Below are 19,741 nucleotides of genomic sequence, written 5' to 3'. Positions count from 1 at the left end.
TGAGAAGCCGGGCTGTGTTCATGCCCCTACTGCGCCGGGCTGCTCTAGAGTTTTCTGTTTGTTTGATTCCGGGTTTTGAAGCTAATTGGAGTAGGTTTAAATCATTACTAGTTTTAGTTGCTTTTCATGTTTTTTTTTGCTGGTTTTTGCTATTTTTAATCTCATCAAAGGGGACAACTTTGTGATACAGGGTTTTTTACTTACAGTTTTTCTCTATTTTCTCTTTTACTATTTAAACTTCCCTCCCAGTGTTCTCTGTCTCCCTGTTTGCTTTCTGTTCTCGCCTGCACTTACATGAGGCCGTTAAAACTAATCACTATTTTAACTCAAAAGGTCCAGAGTCTATCTTGCTTGTTTTCCATCTTTCTGGATTTCCTCAACTTTTCCATTCTTTGAGGGTACTTGTTTTCCTAGCCGTACCACAGTTGTATTATTTTGAAAGTATCATTTTTATATATAAAGTGAAATCTTGGGAGAAGAAAAAATACTAGCTTATGCTTCATCTCTCTTCTGGAATCAGAAGCAGGGTCAAAGCTAGGTATTCAGAGATCTTTCAGTAATCCTCAAGCAATATCACTTGGGAAGATGTCTCCTTCTCTCACTGATCCTGTGGGTGGCCCCAGATGTGTTCCCAAAATTCTGGTGTTGGCATCCACGGAGTTAAACTGACAGGCCATCTTCAACAGGATATCTAGGAAGTTCTTCTTCCCATGGTTGCTAGGAGATGGGCGGCTATGAGACCATGGGTGATTTCTCACTTGATGAATCTTATGTGGCGACAATGTTGCCATTGGGTAGGAATAAGAAAAAGAGAAATTTAGGCAGGAAGATGGCTTGTCACTATGCGAGAGATAAATTTAGGGGAGATGCCATCCTGTTATAGAGGAAATCTGTAACGAGCAGGGTGTGAAAGAAATTCCTTTTGAGAAAAAATTGTGGTATACCATCCCTTCAAGTTCTTGCTCCAGAAGAATCTCCCAGTTGGTTAGGCCCACCCCTAACTTTGTCTCTTTATGTCTCATTTCTATCAAAATTTTCTTATATCCGCTGCTCACCCTGGCTCCTTTATTCAACACATTTTTATCACTGTCCTCATGGAATTTGCATTCTTAGTGTGGAAGGATAATTACTGACATAAATAAAGTATATACTATGCTAAAAGGTGATAAACTCCACGGAAAGAAATCTACTAGGGAGTGGACCTGGGAACTGCAATGGAGAAGGACAGGTAGCACTCTGGGTATTGTTTGCCTTCTTCTCTTATGTTTTGGATGCATATGGACAAAAACCTTTCCCTGTCTCCTATCTGGGTAGCTGAGATGCATAGGGAGTTTCTAAATAGGGGGAGCCTGGGTGGCTCAGTGGGTTAAAGCTTCTGCCTTCGGCTTGGGTCATGATCCCAGGGTCCTGGGATCAAGCCCCACATCAGGCTCTCTGCTCGGTGGGGAGCCTGCTTCCTCCTCTCTCTCTCTGCCTGCCTCTCTGCCTGCTTGTGATCTCTGTCTGTCAAATAAATAAATAAAATCTTAAATAAAAAGTTTCTAAAAAATACTAAAATGACAAAATGATTAAATATTAAAGGAAAATCAAGTAGAAATACACAGAACGCATGAGAAATATATAAACTTGGCTCTCCAAACTCACAGATACCTCTCACAAACTATCTCCTAAGGTCCCTATTCTTTGGACCCAATGGTTCGAAATAATTCCATGGGCTCTTAGCCTAGTTTTCTCACTTCCTGTCTCCCGACCTGCCTCCACATGCAGGATGCCCCCTCTTACTCCAGCATTCAGGAGTCTCCTCTTCGATAGGGGACATCTCATCTCATGTGACTGCTCACACTTGGTTATTTCTCTCCCTTAAGTTTGCAGTCTGAGACCTCACTTCCCTAGGAGGCAGGCAGAGTGACTAATGACTAATCTCAGCTCCCTTCTAGAGGGTGGCTTTGCACTTGCAAGTTGTGGCAGAGACCCCTCCTGTTCTTGAGTCCACATGTGCTCCCCCACTTTTGTCAGAGCCCTTAAGATTAGGGCCACGTGTCAATCCCGGGCTGTAGCATGTAAAGGACAGTGAACACATTCCTAGTCCTCTCTTACACGGAGACTAGAAGTTACACGTTCTGGTTGATATTGCAGAAAGAGACAAACAGTCCAGTTCCTTGAGTCACTGCTTGGAATATAAGTGTCCCACAGAGTTACCTGATTCACAGTAGCCTTTGTATAAAGAGAACATATACCTTTATGTGTTGAGCCAGTAATACTTGGAAGCTGATTTCTCTCACTGGATAGCCTCACCTAAGCTAACACCTGGCCTGATAGTAAAGTGAGGTCCCAGTTCTCTACATTCCAGAGCATTCCTATGACAACTGACATTGATAACAAGAAGATCTTTCCTTCAGCTGAGAAGGCGGTTTAGAGAGGCATTTAGAATGTTAGATTTGGGTTTGAATCTTGGAAATGTCACTTACTAACTAGTTGTGTGACACGAATTGTATTTCTCAGTGTCTCTGGACTTCAGTTGTGTAGCCTTCAATCACAGTAGCATTGTTTTAGCGGTTACTCGAAGCATCTAGTAAAGTTTGGTACACAGTGAACATGCAGGAACCTGTAGTGGTTATGATGATAAGCAGTTGAGAAATGCATGCAAAGTAGATGCAGTCATGTGTGTGCTCATTAGTTGATGCAAACACATCCCATGTCATAGCTCTGTACGCTTAGGGACCAGGGAAAAGATGGTGCCACTTCCTGGACCTCTCCCCACACCCAAACTTCCTCATCAATAGGTGAAACTAAATCGAAGGGCTGGTTTGTTATTTGGATTCCAGAAAGAATATTTCTTTTTACAACTAATAGCAATTTAGGTGACATAGAGGATTATAAGTTGACCCAACAAAAATTATGTTTGACTCCAACAATAAGATCCTTTTAGATGGAGGGCTTGAATCACGGAAGAATTACAAGAAAGATCTGAGGCTAATGGTTAAATTTGCTTCAAAGATATCACATATTCAAAGCCAAGAAGCAATTTAATGAACATTGATGACTTTTCAGAAGTTGGACAAGATTAGGGAAATGATAGCCCTAATTAACAATGGCACCGTTTCCCGACAGGATTACATCAAGATCATTAGCTGTGCCAGCATTACATCTCTCTGAGATGATGATGGGGCCTCGAAGAAGAGAGTGGCATTAGCACATGTCAGAAATGGCGGGGTGGGGGAGATGTCCAAATCACTGAAAGGAGCATCACAGGGGACCAGGGCCTGTTCTCCATCCGGGCAAGTCGTCTCATTCACGTAGCACCAGGGCGAGACTCAACTCTCCTCACAGGACAGCAGGCTCATTCCCGGGCAAGTCATCTCATTCACGTAGCACCAGGGTGAGACTCAACTCTCCTCACAGGACAGCAGGTTCATTCCCAATGCAACAGTCTGAGAGAGCAAGCAACTTCCCAACTCCATGAACGGTGGACAGGGCAGTGATACATTTAGGTGTCGGCTATAAATGTCACACATTTCTTGAATTCCTGTATCATAATAGGCACCATCCCATTCAGCAGTACAGATGAGAGATGATCTTTCTGTAGAGGAAAACCCTCTTCAGGAGTCACTGTTTGACAACAAAGCTCAGGTCATAACCCGTAACAAGGACCTTAAGGAACAAGATCAGAAATCATCAAAGAAAGATTAAATAGGATTCAGTCTAGCTTGACCATTCAGGATTTTAACCTCTTTGTAAAGTAGTAAACCGTGTGTGTCCAACAAATAAGGCAACTTCTTTTGGAGAAGAGGCTTTGGTTCTTCACAAACAGTTCCTCCTTTTTCCTCCCTGACCACACTCTGATGAGGAACAGGGTGTTTGCTGTGCCCTGTTGCACTTTCAAATGTTTTCCCAGCAAAATATTTGGTCAGCGCTATTTCTTCACCCTCAGAAAAACCCATGTGTAGATCCCTCCCAAGCCATCAGGCAGAGTGGCCACAAGGTGCTCAGAGGGGGATTTCCTGTTTATTAATTTTACTGTCTGTTTTCCAAGCTGCATCATGCCTGGACTCTTCTGAAAAGTGCTCCGTGAAAATCGCAGGGATATTTCCCCCATCTTTGAGGGTCTCAAAATCACCGTCGGAAGCAAGGCACACTCTCACTCCTGGCTCAGGGAAGCTGCAGACTATGTTGCCCATTCTCAAACCCGAATGGATGGGTGAATATGGGTCTCTGGGGTTATTGTTAAAATGAGTTGGCGTGTCTGAATGGGGCCCGAGATTCTGTAGTTCTAACAGGTGTCTGGATGATGCCACCATTGATGCTGATTCTTGGGCCCCATTTTGAGTAGCAAGGCCCTACGTGAGCACCTTGCAAGACAATGCAGGGTTGGGAGGTGGTAGAAGCAATCGGAGGGGAGAGGAAATCAGGTCCACACTAAACTTACCACTCAAACTTCCCTATACTTTGGATTCCTCACAGAGCTGCTGTGAGAATAGTGAATGCTCTCAATAGTGAATGCTCTCAAAGAAGTACAATGACATGGCCATAGAAGATTCTCATGAAGTGGAGTTTACAACTTTCCTCCTAAAATGTTAGGGTCTGGACCTGTGTCGCTAACATGATGAATGCACGTGATTATATGATGCTCTTATCTGCCCCATCTTGCAATGTTTCTTTGAAGCAGTTTTTTGTGATCATTGTATCTTCCCTGCCAGGTAAGTATTGAAACAGTTTTTTTTAAATGTTATTAGTCTGGTCTTGCCTGCTTTTGGTGCTCGGTTCTACTTACTTTGAGGCTCCCTTCACTCCCTTTCTCAACCCTGAAGTTGAAAAGCTGGTAAAGATCCCTTAGTGGATATAGTTTAGGGAAATAGAGCTAATTCTTAGCAGAACTGCTTTTTAATGTCACACAACAGCTTTAATTACCATTGGGAAGCAGAAGCATTATGGAATGTTACAAAATCCATTTGATTTGCAGACAGACCCAGTGCAATTCAGCCCGAGTGGCAATTAATAAGTTATTAGGGAGGACAGGAGATGGAACAATAAAGAATTTTCATGCTTTAAGTTAAATGTTTCAACCCTCATGACACATTTAATTCCTGACTTTGGGAAATATTGTACAGTGATGCAGCTCATTTAACCCAGTAAAAAGGGAAGGACCTAGCCTATCAGCTAACCAGGGGTGTTGGAGGGGTGAAAAGCACGTAGGGTTTAAGGCCTTCTCAAACGATGAAATGGAGATCATGTTACTCAAGGGCCCTTGGCAATTTTCAGAAGGCATCTCTAGATTAATTCTGATAGATTCCTTGCAAGTTAGCATGCTTTCTGGAAACATCCTTGAAGGTAGGCAGAATTTAACTTCAGTGAAATGTTACCTAGCTCTGTCTCTCTCCAACTCTTCTAAGCAGAGAGCTCTGAAAGTCCCCTCAACAGGGAAAATATCCTATTCTCGGATAAATCTGGAAAGATACAAAAGGCAAAAATGTCCAGAGAGAAGCAGAAATATCGATTCACTGCAAAGAGCTGTGAAGTTTTTCTAGAAGTTCCTATGCTTTCAAATTTCCCTGCAAAGGTAAAGAAAGAATTACTGGTCTGTGGAGAGTAGATGATAGTGTAGGCCAATTTTGTTAGAGCAAGTTTTGTCAAGGGCCCTACTCAGCAACTTTGGCTTAACACATCTGTTGCTTTGTTGTTGCTGTTGCTGTTGTTGTTGTTATTATTACTATTATTTTGGCCCAGTTGGAGTTAGAATTTTCCCAAGAATTATCAAACAGCCAGTTACAATGTCATGCTCACCTTGGCTTTACGCGTATGGTTAGCATAGGCAAGCACATAAACGCTGTCAGTTTACGACTTGTTTTCTACAAGAACGAAACGTACCAACAGATATTTGTAAATTTCATTTAAATTAAAAAAAAAAAAGCTTTACCAAGTGGAATAGCAATACAACATGTGACACAAGATTTGGGGTTGGGAACTTTCCATGTAGAAGGCCGAATTCTCTCTTCCTTATCTTGACAGTGTCCGATTTGGGTGGATTGTCTACTTTCAGGATATGTCTTCTTAATCATCTCTCCTTACTAGGATATACTTTTCCAAAAAAGAACTTTAAAAAATCTTGAAACCTATCCGATGCTGGAGTAATACCAATTTCTTTAACAATAACAAAGCTAATAGAATAAAAGCCATCAGGTGTGGGTATTTTATGAAAATGTTTAATTCAACTGTCTCTTTGGAATGTAGTAGTCATAGGTTGGGATTGAAATTACAGTTCGGTTCTATGTGGTTTTTATGCTACTCAGTGTCTGAGAATACAAATGTCATTTAAAGTTAAGGCTTCGCTGTTCATTTTGAAACAACAATTTACAAGTGTCATATTGTCATAGAAAATAAAAATTTCTGTAAAAAAAATTTGCACAAAATTTTATGATGGTACAAAACATGAAGCAATCATATACCAGTAAAATGAACACATTTTACTACAGAAAGTCTTATAGATTTCAATAAAGAAAAAAATATGTTATTTTACACCTTTAAAAATTACGAAACAATCTAAAACGATATAAACTGAACAACTTGTAACACTGCCTTTACAAATTAATAACTTTATAAACATATAATTTTTAAATATATTTATCAGTGCAAGATACTTTAAAATTTAAAGTCGCAGTATCATTTTTCCTTGGCTAAGGACAACTTTAAGTCTGTTGCCTTAAAAAAAAAAAAAAAAAAACAGGTCTTACTTAGTGCTTTCATCCCCGTACAATTCGAACAACTGAATGAATGCCTCTGGGGATAAAAATCTATTCTTTTTTCATAGTGATCGATACTTTCCTGGAAACAAAAGGCATCCTTAATCCAATTAAACCGAGATGAATGGACTGACCCATCCATGATGCAAATGTGACTCCCGCAAATGTATCTGAACGGGACCCCACAGCAAGGTAGGAAGGGAGGAAAATCTAAAAATTCTTCTGTACACCATGGCCTGATCGGAACATTCTGAAAACAACCACAGCTTCTTTGGATTAATTCACATGCTGCCTGATAAGATATTTACTTCTCTGTGCTGTTGTTCGAGGTTTCCGTCTTACCAGCCCCACGGCAGGCTTTTTCTTTGTGAGCCACTGGAAGTTTCTAGATGCATTCATTCAAGTCTCTGTTTTTTCAGGGTTGCTCCTAAATGGATGTTTTTAAAGATTTGTTTTGACTCTACTCATTTTCTTTCCCGGTCTTATCTTAAAATACTTCACCCCAGGCACCAGGATTTATAGTCACTTTCTTAAATTAACTGTTCTTTCTTCTACTTCCCGTGTCTGATTCAATAGCAAAACAAGAAGGTTCTCACGGGTCATTGTGTAGATTTGGATGTAAAAATTTCATATCTTTGGGTATTTGGAGAATTGTATTCAGTCCTTCCTTTGGGTCTCACTTGAAAGCCAATTAGTATTAACTCTTCCCTCCACTTATCAGTCTTTCTATTAAACGCAATCGCTTCTATCACCGATTATTTTGATTGGAGGAGACCGACAAATGGCTTAAGGAAAAAAGATACTGTCACTTTAACCAGTTAACAAGAAAACCAAAGTTAGACTTTGGAGGGCAAAGTTAGGAGTTTCCCTTATTTATTTATTTTTAAACATAAAGTCTAGCAAAATCGTTTGCCATTACCAGCAGGTTAAAGCTGCAAGTTTCTTTTCTGGACAATGGCAAATGCTTAAGTTCTAAGAGAGAAAAAGGACAGAGAGAGAGAGAGAGAGAAAGAGAGAGGAGAGAAAGAGTTTACATTTGAAAATACATTCCATATGAAAGACCAATAAGAGAGAATATTGCAGCTTTATACAAAAGGGTCAAGAGACATGAAATTGAACTACGGAAAAAAGCAGAGCAATTAAGCCACATTGCCAAATCTTCGGAGCCCTTGCCATCCCGGGGGGAGGGGGGCAGCATCTCACACTAAAATATACTTTCTTCTTAGTCAGTGGGCCACCAGGGTTTGACTAAAGAGTAGGGCTTTCACCAGCGAGAAACAGAGCGGGTCGTTAATGTAACACAATGAGAACCAGTACAAACAAAAAGGCACTTGAGAAGACAGACTAGCCAGTGCCAAGGAGTTTTCATTGCGGTTGCCAGCCGTGTTTGGTGACGGCACAGTTTCCTGTATGGAGTTCACAAGCACGAGGTTTAGTACAACACTGGAAAACATCAAGAAAATTTGACGGTATTGCTTTGTAAACAGAGCTGACACACGATACCGGTACGGAGGCGATAACAGTACGTTCACATACAACAGCCTAATCCTTCTCTGCCTATGCACGACGTGGGCAATTATACACAGGGGCGGCTTCAGGAGTCCACCGAAGGGCGGTTTTTCTACGATATTCTGGGCACTGGGCTGCAGGTAGCATGTCCGTCGAAAGGGCCCCACTGAATACACTTGGTGCCAGCATCTTGGATTTTGCACAGTTTCCGAAAAGAATCCATCAAAGGAAGAGGAGAGAGAAGGGGAGGGAGATGAGTGGAAATGAATTATTAAGTCATTCATACTTGGTCTCAACACCAGCATCTGATGATTCGAATGAACCCAACAGAAAAAAGCTGAAAAAAGCTGACTGCACATGATTCTGATTGTGAACACAGCGAACTTGTTCCCGCCTGTCGGCCGTACTCGTCGAAGCTCCTGAGAAAAGCCTGGCTCAGCGTCATGGACGCACGTCCCAGCCTGGGCGGCGAGAGACCCACGGTTCCCCAGCACGTTCAAGGTCTGTCCTTCCGCGGCAGTCCTCCGACGCATCTTTGCCTCTGTCTGCCTTCATGCTTCCGAGTAAGTGCTCTGTGTGTTCAGTTTGTCCTTTTTCAACTTCACGCCATCCACAAGTTCAAAGTTATAGTTCTCCAGGGCAGACAAGTTTCTCTCTGACATGCCGTTGTGCCAACAGGCACAGTAGAGCACCACCCCGCACACGGCGCCCAGGAGGACCCCCAGGGCGCTCATGGCTATGATGGTGATGAGGATGGGATCCAAGGTTTTCAGCACGTTGCCCGGCTTCCTGGAGATGTTCTCATCACCTTCTCCTGGGCCCTCATAGCTGGGGGTGCTCCCTAGGGGAAAAGCAGAATGGGTCCCGTGAGCACCACCGACATACCAGATGAAAGCGGACAGGGGAACAGAGAAAAAGGACAAAAAAAGCCAATCACAGGCTCCACGTGGGTCTGTCCTCTCTCCAGAGTGGAATGTGGCTTCCCTCGCCAGGGAACACCATCTATGTTTGACTTGTTGTGAACAGAGGTGTGGCAGGTGCCGCAATTCCCATACAGGGCTTGGCACACAGGAACCACGGATTCTGGACAAACAGGGGAGGGCGAAGTTCTAATCTAATTCGGATTTTGTGTAGCCTGCCCTGTGCCCCAGACTGTAAGCTGTGTTTGCAAGCCAGGTCACTAAAGCTCTGCAAACAGCTTAGTCACACATTCGGCTAGCGGGTGGTGGGGGGGGGGTGAAGGGGTAGGGGGGTGTGTTTCACCCTGCCCTGTGCCTTTGCCTGCCCCCAAACCAGGCCCAGGGAGACCTTCCAAACTGCCCTCCATACCGTGCCATTTCCAGTGTGTCTGGGCACGGGGTACACAGGTGTTTGCTCCCCCCCCCACACAAAATCTTCCATTCAGACAGATTCTGAGCCCCCGGGTCCACCAGTTTCACTCAAGAAGGACAGATCTTGGGGCGCCTGGGTGGCTCAGTGAGTCAAAGCCTCTGCCTTCAGCTCAGGTCATGATCCCAGGGTCCTGGGATGGAGCCCCGCATCGGACTCTCTGCTCAGCAGGGAGCCTGCTTCCTCCTCTCTCTCTCTGCCTGCCTCTGCCTACTTGTAATTTCTGTCTGTCAAATAAATAAATAAAATCTTTAAAAAAAAATAAAATAAAAAATAAAAAAAAAGAAGGACAGATCTTTCAGAACAAAGCGGATGCTCGCCCCTGATATTTAACATGGGTTATGGCTCAAAGCTAGAGAGCGTGTCTATGTCGTGCTGAATAGAACACAGTTAATAATCAGTGTCTTTGCAGCCCTGGTGGTTTCACAGGAGACAGTCACGCTGCTCTGCAGTTCAGTCACTGGGGAAATGTTTTCTTGAGAGTGGAACATGAGAAATTATTAACATGGGAGCTTTGAGCCTAATTACATGGTACTAGAAATGAGACTGAAATGTTAATGCACAACATGCATAGTGTTTACTTAATGGAGTTCTGGTCAACAAAGATTCCAATCAAAGAAAACTAAAAATATGAGATGCAAGTCCCTAAACAGGGGAAAACAAGCCTTGGGGCATATTAATATTCTCTCCCTTGAAACATTGTTTTGAAACAACCTCTAATAAAGCTTACATCTTGGTATGGGCTGCGTAACTAAGCTCATTGAGCCACATGTTAATGTCATTAACAGTGCCGCATTTATTTGTCTCTATCAAGTCCAAGACTGACTACGGTGGGTCCACATTTCTACCGGCCACAGGTGCTGAGGCTGATGGGCAGGACACGGAGCTGCTGACAGCAGCTGTGAGTGATGCTGGCTGAGGTGAGGGTCCAACAACCCACAATAGCTGGCTGGGAGGGGTGGAAGCTTCTAGAAATACAGTATCAGGCAGGGCCCAACTCTGGTCAAATATCCTGTATTTGATCATAAAGTCATCAAGGAAAACACTCATTTTCAGATTAATCAGTGTGAAGTCCGAAGCTACCTCCCAACTAACCGGGCTACTGAAGGCAAGTGCCTGGGTTCAGCCCCCTCATCTGCGAAAGGGGGATCAGTCTGCCTCAGACAGCATACACGACAACACCTTCATGTGCTTGGGACACACTAGATCCTCAATAAATCCCCACCATCATCATCATCACTGTCTTCATTATCATGAAGTATGATTCCCATGGAGCGGAGGAGGGCCACATGGATCAAACACAACAGCTTATCACAAAAATTGGGGTCCGGTCCTCAAAGATCATATCAGGATATCGATCAGATGAGAATTTAGCATGGTTTCAAATTCTTATACAAAAATCAGTGTCGGTCTTTGGGTAGGTCATGGGCTTCAGTGGTTTCCCATTTCCACAGGTGTAATGGGAGAGTGTTTCACGTGGTTATCCTCTAGGTCCTCCTCCAGCTCAGACAGGACAAGGCCAGGGCGAGCATGCCCCCCACCAGGCCTCCGTGTTCCCCTAGATCTCCGGACAGCTTAGAAGATAGCCCTCCGTGACAAGAGTCCAACACACGGCACCGTGGGCAGAGATGTTTATTTTATTTGAACCGCTTTGATCTACCAGTGCGCTAGACCTCCAGAAAGTTACTTCATAATATAATGAAAGCCAGAGTAAAATTTTTTTTAATTGGTCTTCAAGACAGACTTACCTGTTTCATCAATTTTATTTTCTGGGTTTCTTTTATCCAGGTCGGCCGGTTCTGACAAGTCAAACAAAATTGAAAGAGACATTTGAACTGCCAACAAAATCCAATACACACAAACTACATAAACCCTTACACACACACACACACACACACACACACACACACACACACACACTCAGACCAATGCTTCTGCTGGATTTCCTTGGGAGTTCGTAGTGTGATCCAACCCCACCACATAAATGCAGAACAATGGAGAAGTGGTATCAAAGGATGAGGAAACTGGGGTCACATCGAAACCAGCGAGCACTGCTGTTAGCAGAGTGTGTCGCTTCAGGAGAAGAGAAGAGTGGAGTGAAATCGTTCTGGCGTCTGGAGCGTGGGGGAAAGCTGACGGAAACAGGCAGCAGTAGCGGGGTTGTGCCGATGGCTGCCATCTTGTGCTTTGCTAGAGAACTTGTTCCCGAATTCAGCAAGGGCTAGTTTGTTTTTCCAAGTTGTATTACGAGCTCTTTGAGTCAAGAGACTGTGTTCCATGTCTTACCACCCCTCCTCAAATAATAATAATAATAAAATAATAATTATAGTAATAAACTAAAAGAAATGAAATCTCTGGAAGTGCAGTCCCAGTAGCCCGTGTGGTTTTGAGGAGAGGGAGGGCAGGGAGTTTGGAGGACTTTATTCACTGCTGTATTCCCAACATTTATAACAGAACAGAAAAAGTGTCTTCAAAAATATTTGTCCCGGGGCACCTGGGTGGCTCAGTGGGTTAAAGCCTCTGCCTTTGGCTCAGGTCATGATCCCAGGGTCCTGGGATCAAGCCCCGCATCTAGCTCTCTGCTCGGCAGGGAGCCTGCCTCCCCCTCTCTCTGTGCCTGCCTCTCTGCCTACTTGTGATTTCTGTCTGTCAAATAAATAAATAAAATCTTAAAAAAAAAATTTGTTCCATAGATGTGTGGATAACTAATAAAGAGTTGAAAGTTTCATAGCATCCATAGCTAAATATTCAAGGACACATATTTGATGACTCATTATACAATTATCTGAGGCATCTTTTTATCGGGGCAGCAACACAGAGTATTTTGATGGTGTTTCAGTTGTGACTTTCTGAATATGAGGCCCAGCAACCACTACGGCCGTGTGGTCCCATGAAAAGAAACAGACTCATCGAATTGTCTCATCCCCTATATATTCACGGGAGCACTTGGATGCTGCTTTGCGTACAGTATGCAATCCATTAAAACTTGTTGAATGGAATCAAATTTTATTCCTTTGTTTCCGTTTGTGGAGTTTGCTCTCACATTCCAAAAACCTCATTTTCATTTTGGAATAGGAAAGCAGCGACATCGCATACACTGTGTAGCTACATGAAATACATATTTTAACAACAGTGTAGATTTGGGTGTGGGCAAGCTCTAGCATAATCTCAACATCTTAAGTCTTATCATTTCCTGCAAAGACCAGCTAAGTAGTGTGGCGCTAAGTAGATTTCCTTGCATAGTACGAAGAAGCAGATCTTTAATTCATTGCTCTTTTCCCCCAATTTCTTTAATCGACCATATCAAATTATTGCCACTTTAGAATTACATAATATTCGATATATTGCATAATAAAAGCTTTGTAAATTGCTGAAATGACCAAAAACCTATTACAGCCAACAGACCTCCTTTGTCTTAAATTTGCCCAATAGGCTTATTCCATTTTGTTATAATTAACATCCTATTATATGATATATAGTAAAAGTTGAAGTGTAGAAAATGGAGCTTAAGACTAATTACTGTGCTATTACATTGCCATTAGTGATGCTATTTATAATTATACATCAAGAACCAGGGAATATGAATTGGCTTTCGACATCAACTTTCACCCATAGACCAGGCCAATACAAACCATAAGCTCTGGAGTACTAGGCAAGGTCTCAAAATTTCATTTATTCTTTTGAGTCATTTCAACTATATTTAGAGTCAGAAACATCTACTTATTTGTAATAGAGAGGAGAATTATGGCTTCTATGATCCATTAACGTTGTAATCTTAATTAAGTTTGCTGTGCTCAAAATTTTCAAAGACCTACTGTTTTGTTTATGCACCCAGATATTTGGAATAATCCAGATGTCTGAGTTTTCCACTTTTCATCAAAATGTTTTGGCAAGGTATATATAGCCTGTAAGCTATATATAGCTGCTGCTTCTTCTTTTTTTTGGGGGGGGGGGTGAGTTATTCTTTTTAGCTATGGTTTTTGGATTCTACATCATTTATGTGGTTTTGCAAGTACCAAGCAGACACTAAATGAATGAGGTGGTTGGGGGATGGGGTAGCCAAAGGTAAGATGACCTAATTTTATGCCCTTTTGCACCAAAATATGCATTTCATATGATGTGCTTACGGTCCACGTTGAAATTCTAGGTCTAAACGAGCAAGACAAAGACCCTCCCGGGAAACTGTTCACGCCCTGGGCAAGCATGTCACTGGCTTGTATGGCAGTTCATACTCACTTGCGCAGTCCTCTTGGGAAATGTGGTTGTTAATACTAATGTCATCCACTGCAATCCCACCAAGATTTCCTTTTCCGATTTCGCCTTCAAAAATCACCTAACAAAATGAGATCATTTTCACAGTATTGAAATGTTCAGTCCTGAGGAGCAGTGTTTACAAATGCTTGTTCAGTTCAATCTATGGCACATAAATTAAATTCATGAGATTTCACCTAAGCACGCGATTTGCTCATCAATCTACATTAACTGCCTGGTGATGGCATAAAACTTCTCCTAACACTCTCTTTTTGTGATTCAAAATTTTAAACTGGGGAGAGCAGCGAAGAAAAGGAATGGTGATTGTGACAGCCCCGAAATAGATTATAAAGTAGTATTCTCCCCTCTTTCGCAGCAAATTGGTTCTATTACTGTAATGTTGGAGACTGAAATATGCTACTGAGAGTAAAATCACCGCAGCAAAATCCCAGGTTTGGGAAACACCTGAAATAATGACTGGCATAATTCCCGCATCTCATTTATATAATTTCCAAAATATCATGCCCATGTCCCATCTCCCTGAAGGAGCTGCCCTCCCACCCGGGGAAGACCACACACCTGGTAAAGTTTCAGAGACTTGTGGAGAAGCACCCGCCCTTCCTTCCAGTGGTCTCCTTGGTGTCCGATGGCCATCCAGACCAACTGATCGTACTCCTCTGGCTTCTGGTAGTGCAGCTTGACCCGCAGCGTGCCCACGTGCAAACCGGACATGTGATACCAAAAGGTCATGCAGTGGGCGGAGTTCTGGGAATAAACCACGGGGCTCACCAGACGAGCCACTTTGCCCTTCTGGTTTTCATCCGCCTGGGAGTAGATGAAGTTGCCATCACCTGCTGTGACAAAAAACCAGGTTAGGGAGAGTGGCCACATTGACTTCTTCATCTCTTCTTTCAAGTTCCATGACTCTAGCCTTCTCTCCGGGGCTGAGCACCAAGGACGCAAACATGCAGTGGCAAGGGAAGGGTGTGTGGTTTTGGAGGAACCTCTTCGGCACCTAAGGTTGTGCTCCAAGCCTCCCTGAGTGGGCGCTGGATGGGGAGAGGACTGTGAAACAACACCAATTCGGGCACTCTGGATTTGGAAGGCATCGTCCCACGGCCATGGGCAAGGACTCCCATTGGCATTTGCCTCCTCGCAAGCACATTGAAAGCAGAGGGCAGACCTATTTTTCAGGCAAAATTTTAAATAGTTTCAGCAGCACGGATCTGAACACAGACATGACATGGAATAATTTAGATGTTTTTTTATTTATCATGTGAGCTGGGTGATGATACTTTGGTTACTATAACTGCCTGATAGTACTAACATTGCAGTTTTTCCAAATCATCTAGTGATTTCCTTTTTCCCCACGAATTCACGTGTTTTTTTCCCTAGCATATTTTAATGGCTTATAAATTCCCTATGTGCACCTGAGAGTTTGACTCTCAGCTACAAGTCTCCTGTTTGATGTGGGCTTCTGGTTCAAGGAGAGGCAAGGTTGCATTTTTAAGGCTTATTAGAGTGTGCCATTTTGGCCACGTAGATCCTAGCCGAGCTGCAAGGACTTACTCCTGGCTTTGCTTTTAATTACCCCCCGTGGGAACATTTCCTCCTGCCACCACCTGGTCTACACACACAACTCATGTTTCACTGTTTGCTCTGTAAATAGAAATGCCTACTGTAATGCCTCACCTGAGGTAAGTGTGAATGTGATGCTTGGGCCTCAGTGGGGCAGCGGGATGTTTTGTTTGCTGCCCAAGGGGTTTGCGTGTTTGTGAGATCCTTTTCCCCATGCACATGTGGGCTCGTCCTTGTATCTTCTTGCCTGTGTCCATGGTGTCCGGGTGGAAGTGGGGGTGTCAGCGGGCAACTTGCTTCCCTCCCCTGGCTGCATACATGAGATTGCACCAAAACCCTCTTCAGAAAACCAACGAGGGGCACCTGGGTGTCTCAGTGGGTTAAAGCCTCTGCCTTCAGCTCAGGTCATGACCCCAGTGTTCTGGGATCAAGCCCTGCATTGGGCTCTCTGCTCAGCAGGGAGCCTGCTTCCTCCTCTCTCTCTACCTGCCTCTCTGCCTACTTGTGATCTCTCTGTGTCAAATAAATAAATAAAATGTTTTAAAACAAAGAAAAAAAGAAAACCAATGGGTGGAATAATGAAAGGAGGGTGGAAATAAAATTCACAGCTCTAGCGGCACGTTTGACACAGTCTTTACAGAGCGCCCTGCATGGTCACGTGGACCCAGCTGCCCTTGGGGTTTGCTTTCTCCCACTATTTTACCAAATGGTGGTTCCCTAACCCTGTGACAGCGCCTTCTCACTGAGGCGAGTAGGGTCCCGGTCCCCCATTCTTAGGGAAAAATCCTGAAGTTGGAGATGCTGCAAATAGAGGGCACATGGAGGGAGCCCATGAAGTTTATTTTGGCTCATCGAAGAAGAGGTGGTAGAAAGGAGGAGGAAACCAGTCTTGGATGGAGGGAGAAAGACTGCCTGGGAAATCTCTCCTGGACTCCGCAGTGACACCACTGGGGTCTTTGAAAAACACGCTCATGTCACTCCTCCGCTCCAAGCTTGTTGGTGGCTCCCCACTGCCCTTAGCCTAGCCACACTTTTTCACATGGCACCCGAGACTGCACCGCTCCCCCCGCCCCCACATAGCTAACCGCTTCCCCCACACCCCCTGAATCCCTCCTCCCTGTCCGCACATGCCATTCCTAGCCCAGACTCTCTGGGACACAACTGCTTTCTCTGAGCTGCCTGCCATGTTCTCTTTCCCATCGCCACTCACCTCCACCTGGGACCCCCACCTCCTGCATGGTAATCATTTCCCACCTGTAACCAGACTGTGAGCTCCTCAGAGCTGCCACCCTCCACCCCCCCTTTATTTCCATATCTCCAGTTCAGCATATACCAAGTAATAGGGCTCCTCAAAGAAGACTTGTTCAATGAACCAGGGAAGATGCTGGGTTTCAGGAATCCTCTGGAAGGAGGTGCATAGCTTCCCTCTTACAAGTCAAATGCAGAAAACCAAGTGGGATTCCTTCCAATAAATTCCAAATTAGACAGCAGGATATTTTACCTAGATCGCGTTAATTTAAAGAAGTCTCCATGTCTGATCTGCAAAATGTGGAACACCGTCTAACGTCTGTCTGTGTGCATGTGAGAGCCCCTTTTTATCTAGTTTCTTAACGTTAACAAGTTCCTGCCTTTCAGATGTAGGTCTCATCCCCCTCTCTCAGCAAATGCTCGTGTTTCCAGGGCCGTGGGAGGCTTTTTCTCATCAGAGCAGACCTGGCACCATAGCCAAGTAAATCTGGGTGTCTGGGAGAACAAAAGAGACAAATGCTTCTGAAGGAATTACACTTCTCAGCTGCTCCTCTAAGACAAGCCCTCCTTTTCTGATACTTCAACTCATAAAGCGTTGATATTTTTCCTTTCAGAGGTTTTATCACAGTTCTGGGTCAGGAACTCTGTCTTCATTTTCTCAATTAGCACTTTACTTCTGCAAGCCTTTTAGCTTCCGTCTCTGGCTAACATAGCTTTTAACCTCCTTTGAATGTCAGATCCTACTGAGCCATTTTGCTTCACTTTGCATCAATTTTTCCACCATTACTGCCTTCATTTTGGCTAATTGCATTTGGTTAATTTGATGCCATTTATATGTACAGTGCCATTTACAGTCAAAGTATTTTAAGTTTTCTAAAACTGCTTGTCTTAAGATTCAATTGAAAGTGTCTCAGAATTGAAGGAGTCCAATTTTATCCAATTTCCTTGTCATTCTCATTAGGCAAAGAGGTGGCTGTGGTGGAAGGAGGCCAATTCAACCTACTTAATGGTTATACTCACTGGGGGAAAAGAAAAGTGAGTGACAAAATGGGAAAGGCATGAAGTGCCCTCTGCCCATCCACTGGCCCACGGACCCACTCATCCAAAGCCCCAGCATGGGGGAATTTTGCTTAATGAGATTTCTCAGCATCAGCAAACGGCCCTCTGGGGCCGTATTGTTTGGGAAGCCACCTCTCGAGCGAACAGTCCTGTAAGTTTCACCGAGTCGGAGAGAAGCGCGATGGTCGAGTGTTTGTGGGGAGCGTGTGGGAACCTGTGCACGTGCGGGCATTGTGAGGACAACCGCCCGATCTTTTGGCAGCATCTCAAGCTGGATGACAAAATGACTAAGGGGAAAGCAAGATAGCCGTAGACAAAGAGTTCACTGGACTGTCTGTCAGCCTCTAGTGACCTCCCCCTTGCCCCCAGGCCATCCCTCTGCCACTAAGTAATCCTAGCAGGAAAGTAAGACAGGAGATGGGGTGGGGCAGGGTGAGGTTTCCACCTGCTCTGAAAAAAATGGGCCAGATTTACAGTCTTCCTCAAAAGAATAAGAATTCCGCCCCGCCTTGTTCCACTTCCACCGCAAGGGTCAAGAGAGAGGGGGCACAAGCCTCGCATATTGTTTCTTTAGCTGCAAAACAAATGATATGACATATGCCCGGATTTGCTTCAAAATAATCCAGAGTCAGGGGTGCTCAAGATAAAATAACAGTCCTATGAGTCAGTGCCCCTTGAAGCTGGGTGATATGCGTAGAGGGTTCAGGCCACTAAGTCTTCTCTGCTTTTGAATGTATTCGGAATTTCCATGAAAATGGCACAGGAAAAGTATAAAACAGGTACTTATTCACACATCTTTGCCTAGTGTGCTATTTTTCCAAGAGGCCATCCGCTGCCAGATTTAATCATCCTTGTCTGTTACCCGGCGTAGGACCGTCTCTTCTAGGAAAGGAGATCTCGGTAATTCCAGGAAATGAAAGCAGGAGTGAATGCTTGGGAGTGTTTTCTAACACCCCTCATCTCACAGAGCCCAGAAACCCCCCACAGGGACACCTTCTCTATTTCAGAGAAACCGAGGCCGCAGTGAACTCTGCGTTACCTGTGTGATCCTGGATGGGTCCGGTTTTGCTGGTCAGCACGCTCCACTTGAGCTGCACGTGATTGTCGTGTTCCCAGTGACAGAATGTCTTGTGAGAACCCCAGCCAAATTCACAGTTAAAACCATATGTTGGAAACTCTGCAGTGGGTGGAAAGGAAAAATAGAGACAAGCAGAGAAAGACAAATTTAATCATTGAGGTCAGCAAGGCCCTTAATTTGCTCACAAAAGGCACAATTTATATAACTTAACGTCTGGTTGAAAATTCTGGGAAAACCACAAAACCCAGGACTGCCAGGAAACTCAAAAGACCCATGGTGATGTCAAAATGTTTGCAAAATCACGTTTTGGATTTTTTTTTTTTTTTTAAATCCAGCTTTAAAAAGATTATGGACTGCCTGTCAAATTGGTTTTACATAAAATTTCCGGGAAGGTTACTTTCCAAGGCAGACATATTACATGCGTAGCATTCTTCCTATGCCCACGATATTTAATATGAAAGATATTCTGTTCTTGAGGATGAATCATATACATTGATATCCACCAACGAGAAGTATCTTGAGTACCGGTTGACTTATGAACCTCAAAAGTCTAGAAATGTGACTTGGCTGGACGTCTCATTCTGGAGGCTCTGTATTCTCACCGCACTGGGTAAGGCTTCTGGTCTTTATGTCAAATCTCTGAAGCATTTCTTAAGGTTATTTAGTCTCCTGTGCTTTGTATCAGGTCAATTAATTTTAAGGGCAAGTTTCTGTCTTTTTAGTGAATTTTAAAATGTGCATGTAAATTAAAACCTCTGTGCAGGTTCCCGTAGAGCCCAAGCATTTTTAAAGAGCTGCCCCCTTAAACATTTCTTTTAATGTTAAAAAAAAAAAGAAAGTCTCCTTTGGAATTTGAAAAGAAAGTATGAATGGATTCTCCGGAATTACTTGT

The 19,741-nt window shown here is 43.7% G+C and overlaps 1 protein-coding gene across 4 annotated transcripts in view; it reads right to left on the bottom strand.

Annotated features, from left to right (window-relative positions):
- Window positions 1–8,796: 8,796 nt before the first annotated feature.
- Window positions 8,797–19,741, bottom strand: part of NRP1 (neuropilin 1) — a 135,775-nt gene continuing 124,830 nt past the window's right edge. For 2 of the 4 annotated variants that reach the window (XM_046013001.1, XM_046013003.1), the window contains exons 13-17: window positions 18,811–18,948; window positions 14,466–14,740; window positions 13,872–13,968; window positions 11,384–11,434; window positions 8,797–9,087 (exon numbers count right to left, since the gene is read on the bottom strand). In XM_046013001.1, coding sequence (XP_045868957.1) covers window positions 8,798–9,087; window positions 11,384–11,434; window positions 13,872–13,968; window positions 14,466–14,740; window positions 18,811–18,948 — 851 coding nt within the window. In that variant the 3' untranslated portion in view covers window position 8,797. The remainder of the gene's footprint in view (window positions 9,088–11,383; window positions 11,435–13,871; window positions 13,969–14,465; window positions 14,741–18,810; window positions 18,949–19,741) is intronic. The other 2 variants (XM_046013002.1, XM_046013004.1) reach the window with 1 other exon arrangement.

Source organism: Meles meles, chromosome 7 (genome assembly GCF_922984935.1).
Source record: "Meles meles chromosome 7, mMelMel3.1 paternal haplotype, whole genome shotgun sequence".
NCBI classification, from domain to species: domain Eukaryota; kingdom Metazoa; phylum Chordata; class Mammalia; order Carnivora; family Mustelidae; genus Meles; species Meles meles.
This window is presented reverse-complemented; position numbering and strand designations above follow the sequence as displayed.